The 19,182-nt window shown below is 48.6% G+C and overlaps 1 protein-coding gene across 2 annotated transcripts in view; it reads left to right on the top strand.

The window, feature by feature from the left end:
- Positions 1 to 19,182, top strand: part of Lmtk2 (lemur tyrosine kinase 2) — a 91,951-nt gene that overhangs the window by 69,248 nt on the left and 3,521 nt on the right. For both annotated transcript variants that reach the window (XM_052168726.1, XM_052168725.1), the window contains exons 8-13: positions 124 to 208; positions 1,718 to 1,839; positions 6,575 to 6,724; positions 8,289 to 11,205; positions 17,017 to 17,149; positions 17,490 to 17,729. In XM_052168726.1, the coding sequence (XP_052024686.1) occupies positions 124 to 208; positions 1,718 to 1,839; positions 6,575 to 6,724; positions 8,289 to 11,205; positions 17,017 to 17,149; positions 17,490 to 17,729 (3,647 nt within the window). The remainder of the gene's footprint in view (positions 1 to 123; positions 209 to 1,717; positions 1,840 to 6,574; positions 6,725 to 8,288; positions 11,206 to 17,016; positions 17,150 to 17,489; positions 17,730 to 19,182) is intronic.

Below are 19,182 nucleotides of genomic sequence, written 5' to 3'. Positions count from 1 at the left end.
TAGCTGAAGGCATGACTAGTTTCTGCATGACGGACACCTCTGATGTGCAGCAGTTCTGTGCGGTGAGATCCTGGCTATGGATCCTGCCTGTTCTCACACTGGCCTTACTCCTTCTGTTTGCAGTGATCTGGCCCTACGGAATTGTTATCTCACCTCCGACTTAAATGTCAAAGTGGGCGACTATGGAATAGGCTTCAGCAGATACAAGGTAAGCAAAGCTCTGCCTGCTGTCTTCTTACCTGCTTACCATCAGTCAGGAGTCGCGTGGAAAAACACTGCTTGTGTTTACAGAGGGGTGAAGGTCTTAGTCTTGATGACATAGCCTTTCTCCGACAGGTCTGTCCCAGTCCTTTTATGGTACCATTGGCTTCTGATTTGTCAAAGTCAGTGCTTAAGGTTTTGTGACAGCTTTCTAAAGATTCTATTCTCTTTACAGACATTTGTAATTCGGTGTAATGAATTGTTTGCCTGAATAATATAAGAAAAATCAATATTAAAATACTTTAATTGCAGACTTATTTATTTCATGTGGATGTGTATGTTTATAGGCACATATATGACAAAGTCATATGAGGAAGTCAGAAGACAATTTGTAAGAAGTCAGTTCTTTCTTTCTACTGTGTGGGTCCCCAGGCCAGAAGTCAAATTCTAGGGCTTGGCAACAAGTGCCTTATCCTATTGAGCCATTTAACTAGCCCTGTGTAACAAAATTTATAATTAGCATTTGGGCAAATGCTAATTAATATTTGTAGAGCAAAAGCACATATCTGTAGATGTTTTTCTCTACAGTCAGTGAAACTGAAGCACAGTTATGCTAAGGCCAATATTCATGGTTTCGCTTTTTGTTAAACTGTCACTATACCCCTAAAGAAAACACATCAGTAGATTTCATCTGTATGTGTTTGCTGAGCTCTGCTGGGGCAGGAGGGATGCCTGAGTAGTTAAAATGTGTGCTGTTCTTGCAGTAGAGGACATGGGTTCAGTTCCCAGGACCCACATGGACACTCACAACAGTATGTAACTCCAGCTCCTGAGCACCTGAGCCCTCTGCTGACCTCCGTAGGCTTTGGGCACATCCATGGTGTAGATACCTACATTCAGACAAAGTATCCATACACTTAGAGTTAAATCAGTTGTATCTTTTTTTAAAAAGAATGATATTGCTGCAATACTCATCGTTTTCTATGCAGCACATAAAGACGTTTATCTGTCATCGGCCGGTTCTTGTGAGGACCAGAGGTGTAATGCTTTCAAAACATGCAAATTTAGGTTGGTTTCCTGTCTGAGCACTAGCTGTAGTGTCGGAACTGGTTGCTGTGAAGTCGTTGCCAGCATTGCCTTTCTAGCCCCTCACAGAGGTGGTTGGCTTTGTGCAGCCCTTCCTTTCAGCTGAGGAAGAGGTCTGTAGGTCTTCTAGTGTCTGTAGCTCACCTGTCATGTTGTTGCTGGTAACCAGCACAGTCCTCAGTGCAGAGGGCCAGCCTCTGCTACAGGCAACTGAGCAAGCACTGTGCTTTAGAGACCCATTCACACAGACTTCAGACTTCAGGGAACACCTCCTGTCCACCCTTCCGTCCAGCAGTCTGCATGCCTGTTTCCCCTTTCCCTGTGCTGTGTTTTGTGGTTGGGTGCCTGCATGCTGAGAATGTTTTGCTCTTAAGCTCTCAAGCTCCCCTCACATGGAATTCCCCTGAACATTGTGCTTGTGACCATGCAGGAGGATTACATTGAGACAGATGACAAAAAAATTTTTCCCCTGAGATGGACTGCTCCAGAATTAGTGACCAGCTTTCAAGACAGACTCTTGACTGCAGATCAAACTAAATACAGTAATATCTGGTAGGTATCTGTTTTGGCTTTTTTTTGTTTTGGGGGGGTTTGTTTGTTTGTTTGTTTGTATTTGGTTTTTTCGAGACAGGGTTTCTCTGTGTAGCCCTGGCTGTCCTGGAATTCACTCTGTAGACCAGGCTGGCCTCGAAATCAGAAATCCTCCTGTCTCTGCCTCCCAGAGTGCAGGGATTACAGGCGTGCGCCACCACTGCCCGGCTTTATTTGATTTTCTTAACAAGGGCCCGACTCCCCTCTCTTTGAGTATGAAAGTATTCTGTTAGGATGTAGGAGGCAGAAAGGCTTGGCATGCGTTATAGCGGTGGTAGCAACTATGTTAAGAGTGACTGCTGCATCTACCCATCTGCCTCTACTAAAGACAAGAACTGCATCTGTTGTCCATCTTGTGCCTACACAGCCTGGAATACAGTGAGTGCTTAATATTTACTGAAGTGATGGAAAAACTGAGAGGTTTGGGCTGTTGGGTAAACATGACTGATTTTTAGGAGTCACTTCAAAAGATGCTAAAATGATGATGTATCTAAATCTTTGACTTGACAATGTCATGGTTTTCTTAATGATAACTTTATTTGGGGTATCAGGTATTTTCCTGTTTATTTTTGGTTTTCCTTTTCTTGCCTTCCTTTGGATTGGTTTTCTCTTTTAGCTGTTTTTTCCCCTGTCTTTATTTAGAAGCTGTGCAGTCTGTGCCTGTGACTTTTATCAGTTATCCTAGAAATTACAAATATGAGTGAACTTTTTATACACCTTAATGTTACTTCATTCCGCACCCTTTTTCTTGACTAGTATAAGGACCTCACTTCTTTTTTAGCTGTGTAACACATACACACACACACACACACACACACACACACACACACACACGCTTGTGCACACATGCATATACGCAAACAATTACGTGTGCTATAGTATAGCCCTGGCTCCTGGACTCACTCTGTAGGCCAGGCTGGCGTTCACCAGGCTAACATGTTTTGGTTTGGTTTGGTTTGGTTTGGTTTGGTTTGGTTTGGTTTGGTTTGGTTTTTTTGGATTTTTGGATTTGGTTTTTTTCGAGACAGGGTTTCTCTGTGTAGCCCTGGCTGTCCTGGAACTCACTCTGTAGACCAGGCTGGCCTCAAACTCAGAAATCTGCCTGCCTCTGCCTCCCAGAGTGCTGGGATTACAGGCGTGCGCCACCACCGCCCGGCAACATGTTACTTTTTAACATCTGTGTTCATTTAGATTTATCCACATATAAGCTGTTTTCCTTGTGCTTTTTTTGTTCGTTTCTGTGTTTTGATCTCAGACCTTGCTATGGGGTTATGCCCCAACTTAAAGTGTGTCCTCCCCAGTGTGTTTTCTGTGGGCTGCCCACACCTGCCTGTTTTGTTTTCACCCCTCAAATGTGTTTTTTTGTGATGACAGTTATTTCCTTTCAGCATGTTGAAGATATCATTCTACTGTCCCCTGGCTTCCATTGTTGCTTTGTGAAGTCAGCTGTAAGTCTGCCTAAGCTCTTAGAAGGTGATGTGACATTTTCTCTCTGACTGGCTTGAAATACTTCTCTGATTTTTTTTTCTCTTCTATTTTTTTCCTGTAATGTGTGTCAGTGTGAATTATATGGGTGTGAGTTGTATGGGTGTGAATTGTATGAATGAACTGTATGGTTGTGGGCTGTATGGGTGTGGGTTGTGTGGGTGTGGGCTGTATGGGTGTGGGTTGTGGGTGTGAATTGTGTGGGTGTAGGCTGTGTGGGTGTGGGTTGATGCACCTACCCTTGCTTATTATTTATTTGGCTTTCTAAATCTCTAGGTTGATAATTTGTATTGCTACTAGAAAATTCCTAGCCCGTTTTCTTTAAATATCACCTCTGTTGATTTTCTCTGCTTTAGGAATGCTAATTTAACATGAGTGGTCCGGGCTCTCACCTGTTCCGTGCCTCTCACCCTCTCCATTCTAGAACCTACGCTCCTGCACTAGTTCTCTGATAAGATTCTCTTTTCAGCTGTGTCTGTTAAATCTTTGTGTTAAGTTTTTATAGTTTCTGATTTTAAAATATTATCAGGTTTTTTTGGTTTGTTTTTTGTTTGTTTTACACAATTGGATTGTGATGCATGTCAGACCACTGCAGTAAGTAATACCGCAGCCCTTCTGCTTCTGGATGGTGCTGATTTCCTCTGGTCTTCATTACGGTGAGACTTCATGGTCATCTAGACTGAGACAAGCTCCTCCGTAGAGGACCTGTGTTTGCCTCTGCTGGGGACCTGGGTGTCTTGCCACATACAGGACGCTGCTCTAGCGAGGCACTGCAGAAATATTTTCACTGAGCTTGTGATGATGATTCAAGGCCAGCTTCGTAAGTCAGCCCATCAGTTGTCCTCTTCTTTCCCTATCTGGCAACTTGCCTTTGAAGAACTGGCTTATTACCTGCCCTGAAGCAGAGTCTTTCTGTGGGACGGCTCACTTGAGTGGCCCCAAGGCCTTGGCCTGCTCAGCACTGTCTTCCGTGGGGCCTAAAATCTATACAGAGAAGCCCCAGTGCCTGCACATGTGCCTCAGGGCTCAAAGGTGGCTTTTGTCATCTCAGTTCTCAAAATCCTAGCATCCCCTAGAAGTTCCTGCCTTCTTACCCACCCTAGAGTCTTCAAGAAGATGTTTTTTTTTTTTAATGCTTGACTGGCACTGTTATTGCACTTAGCAGGGTGATTGACATGAAAATGGAGCGTGTGTTCCCCAAGGCAGAATTGGCCCTGTTCCTGACCATCAGAACAGTGGCTGGCAGCAGTGCCAAGTCATGCATGCGCATGCCAAGGTGGCTGGGGGAACCTTGTGCGGACCTGAGAGTGGTGGTGTGGAGAGCCCAGCAGCAGCAGGAGCAGCAGGACACATCTCTTCCCAAAGAACAAGACTTGGGGGCTAAGGAGCTAGGGAGCCTGTGTTTCCTTTCCCGTCTCTGAAGCGTGGGAGGTGGCAGGGGCCCAGGGGCTTTGGTCTGAGAACGTTTTTCTGGAAGTGGGAAAGAAGCAAGGCAAATGAGGACTGTGGGAACCTGAGGCAGGGGGCAGGTCGCGTCTGTCACCTGGCAAGCCTCTTGGTTCCAGCATTTCACATGGATTTCTTAATAAAACTGGCCCCTCCAAAGTCACTGGACAGTGTCTTAAACACTTTTGTGCTTGAGTTGGTTATCCACCTGAAGGTTCTTTGCCAGGGAGGAGAAGACGTTGCTGCCTGGGCTAGTATGAGGCCTCCTCTTCCTCCCTGTAGAAGTGACCTCTGCGGACGTGGAATGTACTGGCTCTGCTCACTCTTGTAAAAGTAGCATGGGGAAACTGAACAGCAGGCCGCACAAGAGCAGACGAAGGCCCTTGGTGCTGCGGTTACTCGCAGTTCCCTACTGGGCACTGCACAGTTTCTTATATACACCGGAATATGGAAGATTTGCAAATCACAGGGAGCTTTTGAAAAACTCCACTTTTCCTGGCTAAACCTGGCTCTGTCACTGAATATTAGATATGGGCACACACCCTTCCAGCACTGGGAAATAGAAACATGCAAGTCTTTGTGAGTTTGTGGCTAGCCTAGTTTACATGGTAAGATCTAGGCCAGCCTGGCCTACACAGTGAGACCCTGACTCAGACAAAAGAAAACATGAAAAGGTGACATGGATCCGGAGTACCAGCTTGCTTGTTTAAAGTTACCCAAGGAGAGTAAAGAAATGGCTACTCTTGGGGAGGACCTGTGTGCGACTCAGCACCAGGACGGCAGCGCACGCTCCATCTGTAACTCTGCTTTCCTCTTCCAGCTTGTATAGCACCAGCATGTAAGTGGTGCACATACATGCATGCAGGCAAAATACATACAATTTTTACAAGTTTAAACACACGGCTTCCTGAGAAAGTCCCAGGAGAGAAGACATTCCCGTCGACCGTGGACGATGGAAAGAATGAGAGGCTGTGAGGGAAAGGAAAAGCACTTCCTTGAGCTAGGCCTTTTCAGGGAGGACAGAACTCTGGGCTGCAAGGACAGGCTGTGGGGGCAGGGATGAGATGGGTACTGCATCGCACATTTGTAATGCCAGCACTTGGCTGGCTGAGGCAGGAGGACCACTGTGACTTAGAAACCAGTCTGGGGTATGTGGTGAGTTCCGTTTCAGCTTAGTCTGCACAGTGAGACCTTGTCTCAGTCAGCGGCAGTAACATAAGAGCTAGTTATATAGACCGTGAGATAGGCTATCCACTCCTGGTGACACCAACCTGAGGCCTCTTCTGGCACTAGTCAGCTGCTGCTGGCTTGGAGTGCTGAAAGGTGACCGAAGCAGCAGGTAGCTGGCCTAAGTGGGAAGTGACGTTTGCTCAGTTAGAGGCTTCTTGGAATCAGCTTATTGGAATTATTGGAAGTCAGAGTGTTTATATTGTTGATTCATTTTGCCGAGCTTTAACACATCCCATCCACCTTTCAGCTGATTGCTTGGGATTTTAAAGTCACAAACAACCGTATTGTTTAGTTTCTATGATTATAGTATTATATCTGTCTTAGTGATGAAGGAAAACAAGGCCTATGGGCACCCTCATTTTAAGAGAAATAACCATTCCCCCCCCCCCCCCCCCCGGTTATTATTTAAGAGTCATTTTATCCTCTTCTTACTAATAAATAACCACTTCAGTATTACCTTCTCCATACAGTTGTTGTTACTACAAACACAAGTGAGGTTGTTAGAGACTCAGCATGGCCCTCTTGCTCTCCACAGGGCCTTGGGTGTGACACTCTGGGAACTCTTCAGCAGTGCTGCTCAGCCCTACGCACACCTTTCGGACCTGGACGTCCTCAGTCAAGTCATCAGAGAGAGGGGTGTGAGGCTCCCAAAGCCCCCGCTGGAGCAGCCGTTCTCGGACAGATGGTTGGTAGCTTCCGGTCTGCTTTGTAATCTCCAGAGACACAGAGTCGTGAAGCAGGAGGTGGCTTTGTAGCAGGAGGAGCTGAGGATGGTAGTGTGTCCCTGTCATCCCAGGACTGGAGAGGTGGAAACAGGAATATCTTTAAGGCCCGACTGTCCCGCTGGGTCAGCCTCTCTGAATCAGTGGACGCCAGGTTCAGTCACACACACCTCGCACCACACACACCACGCACACCACGCACACCACGCACTCACTCATTCATATGCCCCTTATTTTTAGATAGTAGATGTTCTGAAATGTGGTCATTTTTACATTATTCATGACTAATTTTAGAAGTATCATTTCTTCATTAGCCTGTCTTGTTGATACCTACGCTTTCATGTACACACACAATTAAAAATCAAATCTTTAAAATCATAATTTAAAAAACAAAACAAAGCTAAGGGTAGTTGTTAAGAGGAGAATGTGGAGCTACCAGGATGGCTCAATAGGTAAAAATGCTTACCTCCAAGCCCAGCAGCCTGCACTTGATCCCTGGTCCCGCATGGCGAAGGAGAGAGCAAGTCTCCCAAAGGCACCTCTGCCACAGAGTGCCATGGTATGTCCCACTCCTGACTAAACAAACAAATACTTAAAAAGAAGAAAAGGAGCAAATGTGGCAGAAAGAACCCTTTCAGAATCAGTGGTCCACCTGATTGCGCTTGTCAGCTCCCTGTCATGCAGGAAACGGGTGCTCATGGGCTCCCGCCCTTCCTTGAATGTTTATTCACATGTAGGATTGGTGGCAGAGGGACAGCGAAGAGCACATATACTCCCACAAATGAAATAGAAGGAAGGCTAGTTGGGAAGAATTGGAAAGGGACAAGGGAAGGGGCAGGTATGTGAATATGATCCTAATACAGTATGTGCCTGTATACAGATGTCGCAAAACCCATTATTATGCATAATTAATATATGATGATGAACATATTAAAAAACAGGCATATCCAAATGAGTGCAAATGGAGATTTAGAAAAAAAGTTTTTTGCATGTTTTTAGAATGCTATCAAAACATTAACAATAAAAATTTAGAACAGTGAGGGCTGGAGAGATGGCTCAGCAGTTAAGAGCACCAGCTGCTCTTCCGAAGGTCCTGAGTTCAAATCCCAGCACCCACGTGGTGGCTCACAACCATCTGTCATGGGATCTGATGCCTCTTCTGGTGTCTGAAGACAGCTATAGTATGCTTACATATCATAAATAAATAAATTTTTTAAAAAAATTAGAACAGCAACTAAAAAGATTACTCTTTTTGATGGGAAGACCATTAGAAAACCAGAAGAAATGATCTGGCAGAATCTGCACCTGAATACTATGAAATGTCCTGGGGGGAAATGGGTGCCTCACGCATTCTTTGCTGCCTTTTTGTGCCATAATCACACTGTTAAGTCCTTAATATTGGCTGGTGGTGGTCAAGGGGTAGAAATCTTAGGGAGAAGGACATTTTGAGATGGCTCTGAAGTAAGGTTATTTCTTACCTTAAGTCAGTATGTCCCTGTCCGTTAACTTCTCCTGTGTGTCTCTCAGGTATGAAGTGTTACAGTTCTGCTGGCTGTCCCCTGACAAGAGGCCAGCCGCAGAAGATGTGCACCGCCTGCTCACTTACCTGCGGATGCAGAGCCAGCGCGACCCGGAGGTCGACTTCGAACAGCAGTGGACTGCTCTCAAGCCCAATACCAACAGCAGGGACACGTCAAGCAGCGCCGCCTTCCCCATCCTTGACCACTTTGCCCGGGACCGGCTAGGTAGGGAGATGGAGGAGGTCCTCACAGTGACTGAGACTAGCCAGGGCCTGAGCTTTGAGTATGTGTGGGAGGCCGCCAAGCATGACCATTTTGATGAGCAAGGCCGGGGCCACCCAGACGAAGCCTTGTCTTATTCCAGTATGTTCTTCCCAGTTGAAGTGTTTGAGAATTCACTTTCAGATCCTGGTCCTGGCAAGCAAGATGACAGTGGCCAGGAGGTGCCCGTGAGGGCCCCTGGGGTGGTTCCTGTGTTTGATGCACACAACCTCTCTGTTGGAAGTGACTATTACATCCAGTTGGAAGAGAAAAGCAGTAGTAATTTGGGACTGGATTATCCACCTGCACTGCTCACAACTGAAGTGGACAATCCAGAAAGGGCTGGAGCTGAGGCACCCCATCTTATGACCCTTAAGAACCTCGTGTGTGAGGAACCCAGTACAGAGGAGGATTTCTTCCAGAGCAGTGCTCACTCCAAAGAAGCCAGCTCTGCCGAGGACTCGCATGCTGCCAGCATCCATGGGAGCCCTTTCAACATATTTAGTGACCTTGACAAAGCAGATGACCCGCCCAGTCACCAAAAACTATTTGATCTAATGGAACTTAATGGAGTTGAAGCTGACTTGAAGCCAGCCGTCTTGAGCTCACACCTGGAGGACCCCAAAGAAACCTGCCAGTCTGACAAAGAAAAGCCCCGTAAGCTGTCGGACCAGGGCCCTCTGTGCTTATCTGAAAGTCTTTTGCACCAAGATCACATTGATCCACTGAGTGTCCAAGAATTGTCAGAAAACTTTTTATTTCTTCAGGAGAAAAATCTACTGAAAGGCTCATTGCCTAGCAAGGAGCAGGTGAATGATCTTCAAACAGAACTTAAGAATGCAGGTTTTACTTCAGCACTGTTAGATTCACCCCGGAGAGGCTCTGTAAGTTCTGAACTTGAGTTCCTGGAAAATACACTAGACTTTCCTTTGTCACAGGAAAACATGTGTGGACAGAATGAAGGTACAGGTGTCGTGCTTCAGAGTGGTACCTCACCACAGGCATCCCCAGAAGTGCAGGTACCTCTGGCCTTACTCACAGAAGAAGGCTCTCCTAATGGTCCCCCAGACTCAATTCTGAGGGTAGGAGAAACCAAACCCTTCAGTGATGTCCGAGTCCCTGAGGACTCCATCTGCCTAGATCTAAGCCCTGACCTTGTGACTGGCCCAGTTGAAATTCCTGCTACCGATGCCAAAACCCTTGATGGGGGCGATGGACCCCCAGACGTCACTTGCCAAAGCAAGGAGGCCTTGAAACTAACCAAAAGAGACCCCATCCTTGCAAATGATATTACTGGTCAGGGTAGCATGGAATCAAGACAGGATTTAGAAAATCAGCCATTTTCAGAAGACCCTCTTAGTGGCAGCTTACTGGAGAAAAACTCAGATGCGGTGGAGACTTTAAATCAGCTTCATTATAAGGCTGCCCCTAAGGATGCGGCCTTGGCATCTGCCCTCTCCTCAGACTCCACCAGCCAAGATAGCCTCTTAGAAGACAGTTTGTCAACACCCACCATCCCCACCTCAGAGCAGTCTGTGGAGACGCCAGACTCCCTGGATTCAGTGGATGTCCATGACACATTACTAGAGTCCCTAGGCTCCCACACCCCTCAGAAACTCTTGCCCCCCGATAAGCCCGCAGACAGTGGCTATGAAACAGAGAACCTGGAGTCTCCTGAGTGGACCCTGCACCCTGCACCTGAGGGCACTGCTGACTCAGATACAGCTGCAGCAGGTGACAGTGTCCACAGCAGTTTGCCTCCCAACCCAGTCATTGTCATCTCGGATGCAGGAGATGGCCACAGGGGTGCTGAAGGTCCCCCTCAGAGCTTCACACTTGGTACCCAGAGTTCATATCGAGACTCTGCCTACTTCTCAGACAACGACTCGGAGCCAGATAAAAAGCCTGAGGAGGTCCCAGGAACATCTGCCAGTGCCCTGGCATTGGTAAAGGGCCAGTCCCCACCTGAGCCAGTTGTCCCAGAAGAAAGCTCTGACATCAGAGAAGGCTGCCTGGAAGCCCCACAGGACAAGCCAGATCAAAGTCAGGTGTCTGCTTTGCAGAATTCTTGTCACTCAGACATACAAGAAACATTGCAGCCCACAGCAGCTGATGCTCCCAGAGAGACATATCCTGTGGATGACGAGGCCAGCAGCCCCTTGAGTTTGTTGAATTCAGAACTTAGCAGCTGCGATGACCTGGAGACACAGGAAGATCGCCCATGCACCCTGGCCTCCACAGGCACCAACACCAATGAGCTCCTCGCATACATGAGTTCCACACTGGATAAAGCTTTGCCCAGCCACTTCGAGGGCCCCAAACTGAAGGAACCAGACATCGAAGGGAAATACCTGGGCAAACTGTGTGTGTCTGGGATGCTGGACCTCTCAGAGGATGGGATGGATGCCGATGAGGAAGATGAGAACAGTGACGACTCGGACGAGGACCTGCGGGCCTTCAACTTGCATAGCCTAAGCTCTGAGTCGGAAGACGACACGGAGCACCCTGTGCCCATCATCATCAGTAATGACGATGGTAGGCACCTGCGGAGTTTGCTGAAACCCTCGGCCACCGAGGCCATTGAGCAGCTGCCGGATGACTGGAAGAAGGAAAAGAAGGCAGTGACATTTTTTGATGATGTCACCGTCTATCTGTTTGACCAGGTATCTCTGACCTCTATTTATATTGTAGAGAATTTCAAAAAAGTGTGAAGCTGTGGTCCGGTTTGGTTTTATTTCCGTTTGTGTGTGTGGTGTGCGTGTATGCATGTGTGCATGCACGTGTGGGGACATGTAGCTGGGCATGTTCTTTGTTCACATTCCACATTATAGAGAGAGCAGGTTCTCTCACTCACACCCCAGACTCACTGATTCAGCTTGTCTTAGCCCTTTGTGCCCCGAGATAGCCTGTGGGTGGGTGCTTCTCTGCATTTGCGTGGGTGCTGGGGGCTTAGATTCCAGTCCTCATGCTTGCTTGGCAAGCCAAAGGTTTCAGCCCCCTAATTTTATAATTTCTGACTCCAAAGGCACCATCCTTGTGGTACCATGTTCTTCACGCCAGCTTCCCCTTGGAAATCCAAACCTCCTGCATCACCCCTTCCCACGGAGCAGTGTCTGCTTTGGCTCTACTGTCACAGCACGAAGATTCTAAGCCTTAGAAGTAACCTTGTTCATAATGACTGCCACCTGGGATGGCTGGCCTCTGCGTTACCATATTCAAGGCAGACAGTCTGTTGGCTGCCTGTAGCCCTTGGCAGCCATGAGCTCAGGACAAGCGATAGCTAAGCTCTCCAGGAGGGCGGCATCCGTGCCATGATAACTTGTGGTCTTTTTTTTAGAAAAACTTTTTTTTGTTTCTTTTTCTGAGTCAGAGTTTCTCTCTGTGTATAGCCCTGATTATCCAAGAAGTCACTCTGTAGACCAAGCTGGCCTTGAACTTAGGGATCCCCTTCCCCTGCCTCTTGAGTGCTGGGCCTAGAGGTGTCTACCATGCCTGGCTTTGAGATGGGTATTAGCATGTAGTAAAGGGATGAAGCCCTGGGCGTTCTTGGGTCTCCTAACAGTTCTGCTGGAATCAGTTAGCCAAAGTTTAGTATTGGACAGTTGACAGTAATACGCAACTCTTGGGTGCAGGCCTACTGCTGGCAGGAAGCTCTGGAGACGGTGGCCCAGCAGCATCCCCTGTGTGGTGTGTATGGAGAGTGTAACCTGCAGGCAGCAGGACAGTTCTGCGGCTCTGACCGTTGGCGGCTTAGTGCTTAGTGTGTGTTCTGCTTGGTGGGTAGAGAGTCTTCTCGAAAGTTAAAACTTAAAACCATAGCGCGCGCTCTCTCTCTCTCTCTCTCTCTCTCTCTCTCTCTCTCTCTCTCTCTCTCACTCATATGCACACGCACACACACATGCACTCGTGTCTGCTTACATGTGGAGGTCATAGGTCAGTATCACATGTCTTCCTTGATTACTATCTATCTTATTTTCTGGGCATCTTACTGAACCTAGATCTTGAAGCTGTAAGTATTTATCTATAATCTTTGTGTACCACTTACATGCCTGATTCCCTAAGAGGGCAAGAGGGCTCCCCTAGAACTGAAGTTACAGATGGTTCTGAGCTACCGTGTGTATGCTGGATTTCAAACCCAGGTCTTCTGAAAGAGCGGCCAGTGTTAAGCCATGTCCCCAGCCCCAGCTTTTTATATGGGTGTTGGGGCTTGAACTTGGGTCTTCAGGCTTTCATGGCAAACGTTTTACCAATGGAACCATATCCCCAGCCCCTCCCTCCCTCCCTCCCTCCCTCCATGTTATGTGCTTTCTGGTCTTCATAAACTTTGAGTTGCTGCTTTATGTGGATGTTAATGAACCCAGGGCCTTGGGGTAGTAGTGTACTGTCACTGCCATACATCCCTGGTCTCTGTGCTTTCGAGACAGATACATAGTTCAAGTGAGCTTTAAACTTTGTAGCCTAGGCTATTATTGAACTGGTGGTCCTGCTGCCCTGGTGTAACCATCACATGCTGACCCTGAATTTGCTTCTTGAATCAGTTAGATTCTAAGCTCCCACGTCGTGGGGCCTGAGAAAGTTCCCCACCATATGCCGGAAGGCCCAGGGTCCTTGCCGTCTCTGACAGTGCCTGCCCTCTTTTTTTGCTTAGTTCTCAAAGCAAGCTTTATTTTGGCCTCTGGGAAGCACCTTCTCAGAGTCCTGTGCCTATGCCCCAGCACCATCCCCTCCCCTCATCCCTGGGATACCGGGCTCTAGTCACTTTCTTTCTTTCTTACCAAGTTTCTCAGGGCTGGGGTCACAGCTCAGCTATAGAGGGTATGTGGGCAGCAACAAGAGATCAAAAGTGAACTACAAACACCCCTCTTCTTTATTGCTGCTTGTGGGGTTGCCCGGGCTGAGCCTGACTGTGGTGTGCTAGCCAGCTGTCTGCCTGCCTTCGGCTGCTCCTAGGAGCAGAAGCGAGCCTGCCTCTCCTGTTTGTACAGTTGGTTCGGGTTGTGGCTTTCTTTGTTTTGCTTTGCTGTTTGGTGTCCTTGGCTGAGCTATTAGAGCAGTGACTAGATTGATGAGTCAGGAAGTGGCTTCTTCCTCAGGAAGCCTCTGGAAGAGACTTAGATTTGTGAAGCTCTCCAAAGAATGGCTTTCCGTTTACTGGATTTTTTTCTTTATTGTTTTCTCTTTTCGATTTCATTGCTATCTCCTTCGTCCGTAGTACTTCCTTCTACTCACAGTGGGTTGGGGTTTTCCCCTAGTATTCTTTTTAAGGAGTATTGGTACTTTACCTGCATGTATGTCTGTGTGTCACATGCATGATGTGCCCATGGAGACCAGAAGAAGGTGTCAGATCCTCTGGAGCTGGAGTTAGAGATGGTTGTTAGCCACCGTCATGTGGGTGCTAGCAATCAAACCAGGACCTCTGGAAGGGCGGCCTCCAGAGCCAGCTATCCAGCCCCCTTTCCTAGATTCTGGGACTTGAGACTTTTTTCTATTAGCCTTTAATGGTGTAAATTTCCTTGTTGCTGATTCCCAAAGATTTTAAATATGTTGTATTTCTATTTCAACCAGCTCAAATTATTTTCTAGATTTCCTTAACACTACTTCTTTGACCCATCAAAGATTTAATATTATTTAATTTCTGAGAGTTAGAGCTGGGTGGTGGTGACGCACGCCTTTAATCCCAGCACTCTGGGAGGAAGGTGGATTTCTGAGTTCGAGACCAGCCTGGTCTATAGAGTAAGTTCCAGGTCAACCAGGGTTACACAGAGAGACCCTGCCTCGAAAAACCAAAAAGAGAGAGACAGAGACAGAGATTTTTCTTTTCTTTATGGTTAATGCATTTATCTTATTTATTATATTTTTATCTGGTGTGTATGTGCTCAGCTCATGCCACAGTGTACATGTGGAGGTCAGAGAATAAGTTATCTCTGGCAAGAGATAAGAGTCATCTCTTTACCCTGGAGTGTAAGTATATCCCCCATTTTTCCCACTTACTCGTCTGTTTTTGCAGCGCGCGCGCGCGCGCGCATGCGTGTGTGTGTGTGTGTGTGTGTGTGTGTGTGTGTGTGTGTATAGATGTGCAAACACCACAGGCAGGCACTGTGTGGGTCCCAGAGCTAGAATTCAGCCTTGGCCTGGACGTCTCTCCCTGCCGAGCTAACTGGCTCACTCCAGTTGAGCATTGTCTTGTCTCTTTCTGGTGTGGACTTGTAGTCTGATTCTACTGTGGGGCCAGTGAGATGAGTGCTGAGGTTACAGTGCTTGTGCCAGGGCCTGGCACACATGGGTGTCCGGGATCCAAATCCCCATCGGCTGGCTCGCAGGGCAGGTCTTGATGAACGAAAGCATCTGTTTTCAGTGGCCTGCCTGGGCTTGGGCTGTTTGCCTCTGCTGCTGTGCGTCAGCCTCCTCCTGTGCTCTGAGCATTGTTGTCAGCGAGCTGTTCTCTGTGCTGGGTGCCAGTGCGTTACACTTTGGGGGAGGCTGCTCCAGGGCTGTCAGCATATAGACTCCCTTTAGGGTCAGCTGGAAGCAGTATATCTCCACTGCATAGAGTGCCGCTTAATGCTCCTCACCCAGGACGTGGCCATGTGCATTATGTATCTACAGCCATTGAAAACCCCCATCCGGCAGGACAGGGGTGGCACATACCTTTAACGCAGCACTTGGGAGGCAGAGGCAGGTGGAGTGCTGTAAATTCAAGGTCAGACTGGGCTACACAGAGAAACCCTGTCTCCAGATAGGGGGTGGGGGACGTAGCTCAGTGCCAGAACACTTGCCTGGCATGTATGAGGCCTTGAGTTAATCCTGATCACCATGACCCCTCAAAAAATGTATACGATCATCCAACATTTTAAGAAATGCACAAGGCTGAGCTAGGGGCAGAGTGCTTGCTTGGCGCTCATAAATACCCACCTCCTCCTCAGATAGGCGTGGTGGCGGCGTGTATCTGAGATCCCACCACTTAGGAAGGGAGACCCGAGGATTGGAAGCTCAAGGTCATCTTGGCGACATAGTTAGTTGGAGGCAAGCCTGGGTTTTATGAGACCCTGTCTCAATGGGCGGGCACGCACGCACGAAGGCACATGGGTGAGGGAGAGTAACTAGGGCTAGCAGGATAGCTCAGTGGTTAAAACGTGCTTGCTTCCTAGCCTGCTGACCTAATTAGATCCTCGGACCTACATAGAGAAGGAAGAGAACCGATTCCCACAAGTCGTCCCCACCAATGTGCCGTGGCATGTGCCACTCATATCCCCACAGAGTAAGTAAATAATAGAAAAGCAGCTTTTGTAAAAAGAAAGAAAAGACTGTAAGGTAGATGGTTTTATTACTCACCCAGCGGCTGGTCTTCAGCATTGCTGCTCCGGGCTGCTGTCTTGTATCTTGTCCTGCTTCTTTTCTCAGCGTCCTTTGCCCTCTGTCTACTGATGACCAGTTCTTCAGCTCACACTTACTCCTGAGGGACATTTTCTCCGACTGTAGATCCTGAGTTGTCAGGCCTTTCCTGTCAGCATTTGGCCCCACTGTTTAACCTGTCAGAGTATCCCAGTACTTGTTGTAACATTTGACACCTGTGTGGACCATTTCTTCTTTGCTGGGAGGTTGTCCTGCCTCCTTGAAGGCCGGATCACTTTAGACTTTGTGTCTCCCCGTGGTTCCATGGAGTCTGTCTGTTCAGGTTGGAGAGTGTTGGTCCGTCTCTTAGGCTCAGCCCCGGGGAGCTCGGTGTCAGTCTAGTTCCTCTTCCTGCCCCGGCCTGCGCATGTGCCCCTGGATCTCTCATCCCATAGTGTTTCCACAGCTTTTGTGCATTGTTTGTAGTTGGTTCAAGGGTAGGCCCAGAGATTCCTCATGTCTAGCTGTGCGGGCAGCTTTGGTACCACTGTGAAGTCTGGGACTCTTTCCTCCTGCACCTGCCTGCCCAGTTCCTTCTCTGAGGTCTCAGGACAGTCTCCCATGCCTTGCGCAGGTGCTGGAGCTACATTTGAGGTTCTTATACAGCAGGACCTCAGCATACATGGTGGCACAGGCCTGTGGTCCCACCATTCAGGAGGCCAGCAGGATCAGGAGATTGATGCTGGAGCTAGAGAGAACTGGTCTTAGTGATGCATACCTTTAATCCTGGCAATCTGGAGGCCAAGAGGCAAGCAGATACCTAGGCTTTGAGACCACTGTGGGGCAAGCAACCCCACAGTGAGACCCTGCCTCAGAAGGGTAGTGGAGATGGGGGTTGAAGAGATGGCTCATAGGTTAAGAAGACTGGTTGACTTTGCAGAGGACCTGGTTCCCAGCACCCGTTTGACAGCTCATAATCATCTGTAACTCTGAATGGAGAGGGGGGATCTGATGCTGCCTTCTACTCGGAAAGTTAAGGACGCTTTTAGCCTACCTCGCCCTACAATCCCGTTGGCCCCGGGTGTGATGGACATCTGGGCTCCATGAAACAGGTTGACTGCAGTATTTGTTTGGATTTTCAGGAAACCCCCACCAAAGAGCTGGGGCACTGCGGAGGAGAAGCACACGGCCCTGGGCCCGGCAGCCCGGCAGCATCCTCAGACTCACCCTACCTAGGCAGGTGCATGAATTCTGAAAGTTCCACGGATGAAGAAGGTATTTGTGCCGTGTTGGTCAGTTGCAAAGCCATTATGAGGGGGATTTGTTTTGTTTGCTAGTCTTTGAAACAGTTTCACTATGTAGAGCAGGTTGACCTGAGACTTAACAAGATTCCCCTGTCTCTGTCTCCCAAGTACTGGGGATTAAAGGCATGTGCTGCCAAGCCTGGCTCATGGTATACTGTGAGGGGAGCATCACTTGTTGTTAAATGACCTGCGGAGACTCACACTTCCCGTGGCTCTGCCATCTGTTGGCAGGTTGTGTTGGTATGCCCTGGCTCACTCTCCTTATCAAGAATTGATAGTGTGACGATAACAGGGTGCTGTTCTCACTGCAGGCGGAGGCTTCGAATGGGATGATGACTTCTCCCCAGATCCTTTCATGTCAAAAACAACAAGCCTTCTGGGTTCCAAGCCTTCTCTTCAAACCTCCAAATACTTTTCTCCTCCCCCACCGGCCAGGAGCACCGAGCAGAGCTGGCCGCACGTGTCTCCCTGCTCCCGCTTCTCCATCTCTCCTGCCAACATCGCCAGCTTCTCTCTCACACACCTCACGGACTCGGACATTGAACAAGGAGGTGAGAGGAGTCCTGCATGTGCTGGGGGTGGGGCCACGGCCGAGGCATGATGGCTTTCAGCCAGGACCGCTCTTTTACTCTAGGCCCAAAGGATGATGTCCTGATGCTATGTTAGTCTGTCCTGAGTCAACTATAAATCTGTTGGAAAATTTTCAATTTGGAGGGATGGGGTGGTAGTGGGGTTCCTGGGATATACTAAGCACATTATAGTAGTTCTACAATTGAGGCACATTCCTCCCTGGGGGATTCTAGGCAGGTGCTCTACCCCTGAACCACAGCCCCTCAATGGGGGATTCTACCACTGAGCCACACCCCTAGCCCTTCACTGGGGGATTCTAGGCAGGGGCTCTACCACTGAACCACGCCCCCAGCCCTTCAGGGGGGGGGGGGATTCTAGGCAGGGGCTCTACCACTGAGTCACACCCCCAGTCCCTCCCTGGGGTATTCTGGACAGATGCCCTACCCCTACCACTGAGCCTCATCCCAGCCCTTCACTGGGGGATTCTAGGCAGGGGCTCTACCACTGAGCCAGGCCCCAGCCCCTCACTGCTTTACTAGTAAGCTTTATCCCCAAATCTCTTACTTTTGTTTGTTAATGAGACAAAGTCTCACAGTCAGGTTGCCCTAACTGTCCTTGAACTCACTCTTGGAGTCTAGTTTGGCCTCGAACTTTCAAGCCTTCCACCTCAGATTCCCAAGCAGCAGAAATTATAGGCCTGGTGCATCCCTCACCATCCGACCGCGCATATGCGGCCACACTTCCCACACTGGACTCACCCAGCGCCCATTTCTGTCTAGCCCTGCTGGACCGGCCCTGGAGAGCTTGGAGGCCCTGGGAAGACTCTGCCATGTCTTCTCCTTTACTCCTTTGCTGCCAGCCCTGCTTCCACAGGTCACACACCTGTCCCAGAGGGGCACCCTGCACAGGCAGCCGCTCTAGCCACACTTGACCTGCGGTTTGGACTTGAGCCTGGACTCTTCCCCAGCAGTGTTGATTTTACCATTAAGTCTTGGTCTCTGCGATACTGGAGGGCCAGCTGGGAACTCACAGCAGGGGCCATTTGAAGTAGCAATACCTGAACATATGGGCCCCTTTCCCTATACTAAGATCAGGAGATAAATATTAATAGGTACATTTTTTATTTGAAGTTTACAGATCAAATAATAAATGCAGGCTATAAAGCACTTTTATTTGTTTACTCGGTTTTCACCTGTGCCGATGAGATAATACCTGTGCCTAAGGATCTCTGGGGGGCAGGTGCACAGGTTAGGCATGTTGGCTTCAGTGCCCCTGAGTGTGACCATGGAGCCACTGTGGGAGCCAAGCAGCTGTGTGTGCAGAGCGGGCCTTGCAAGCTGTGGGAAGGAGGGACAGGGCAGCACAGGAAGGCACCAGCCTCGTCCTTTTCCCACCGTTCTGGTCTGGTCACCGCCATGCTGTTACTGTCTGCAT

This window comes from Apodemus sylvaticus, chromosome 22, assembly GCF_947179515.1.
Source record: "Apodemus sylvaticus chromosome 22, mApoSyl1.1, whole genome shotgun sequence".
Taxonomy (NCBI): domain Eukaryota; kingdom Metazoa; phylum Chordata; class Mammalia; order Rodentia; family Muridae; genus Apodemus; species Apodemus sylvaticus.
Note: the sequence above shows the minus strand (reverse complement) of the source record. Positions and strands in the feature narration are given on the sequence as shown.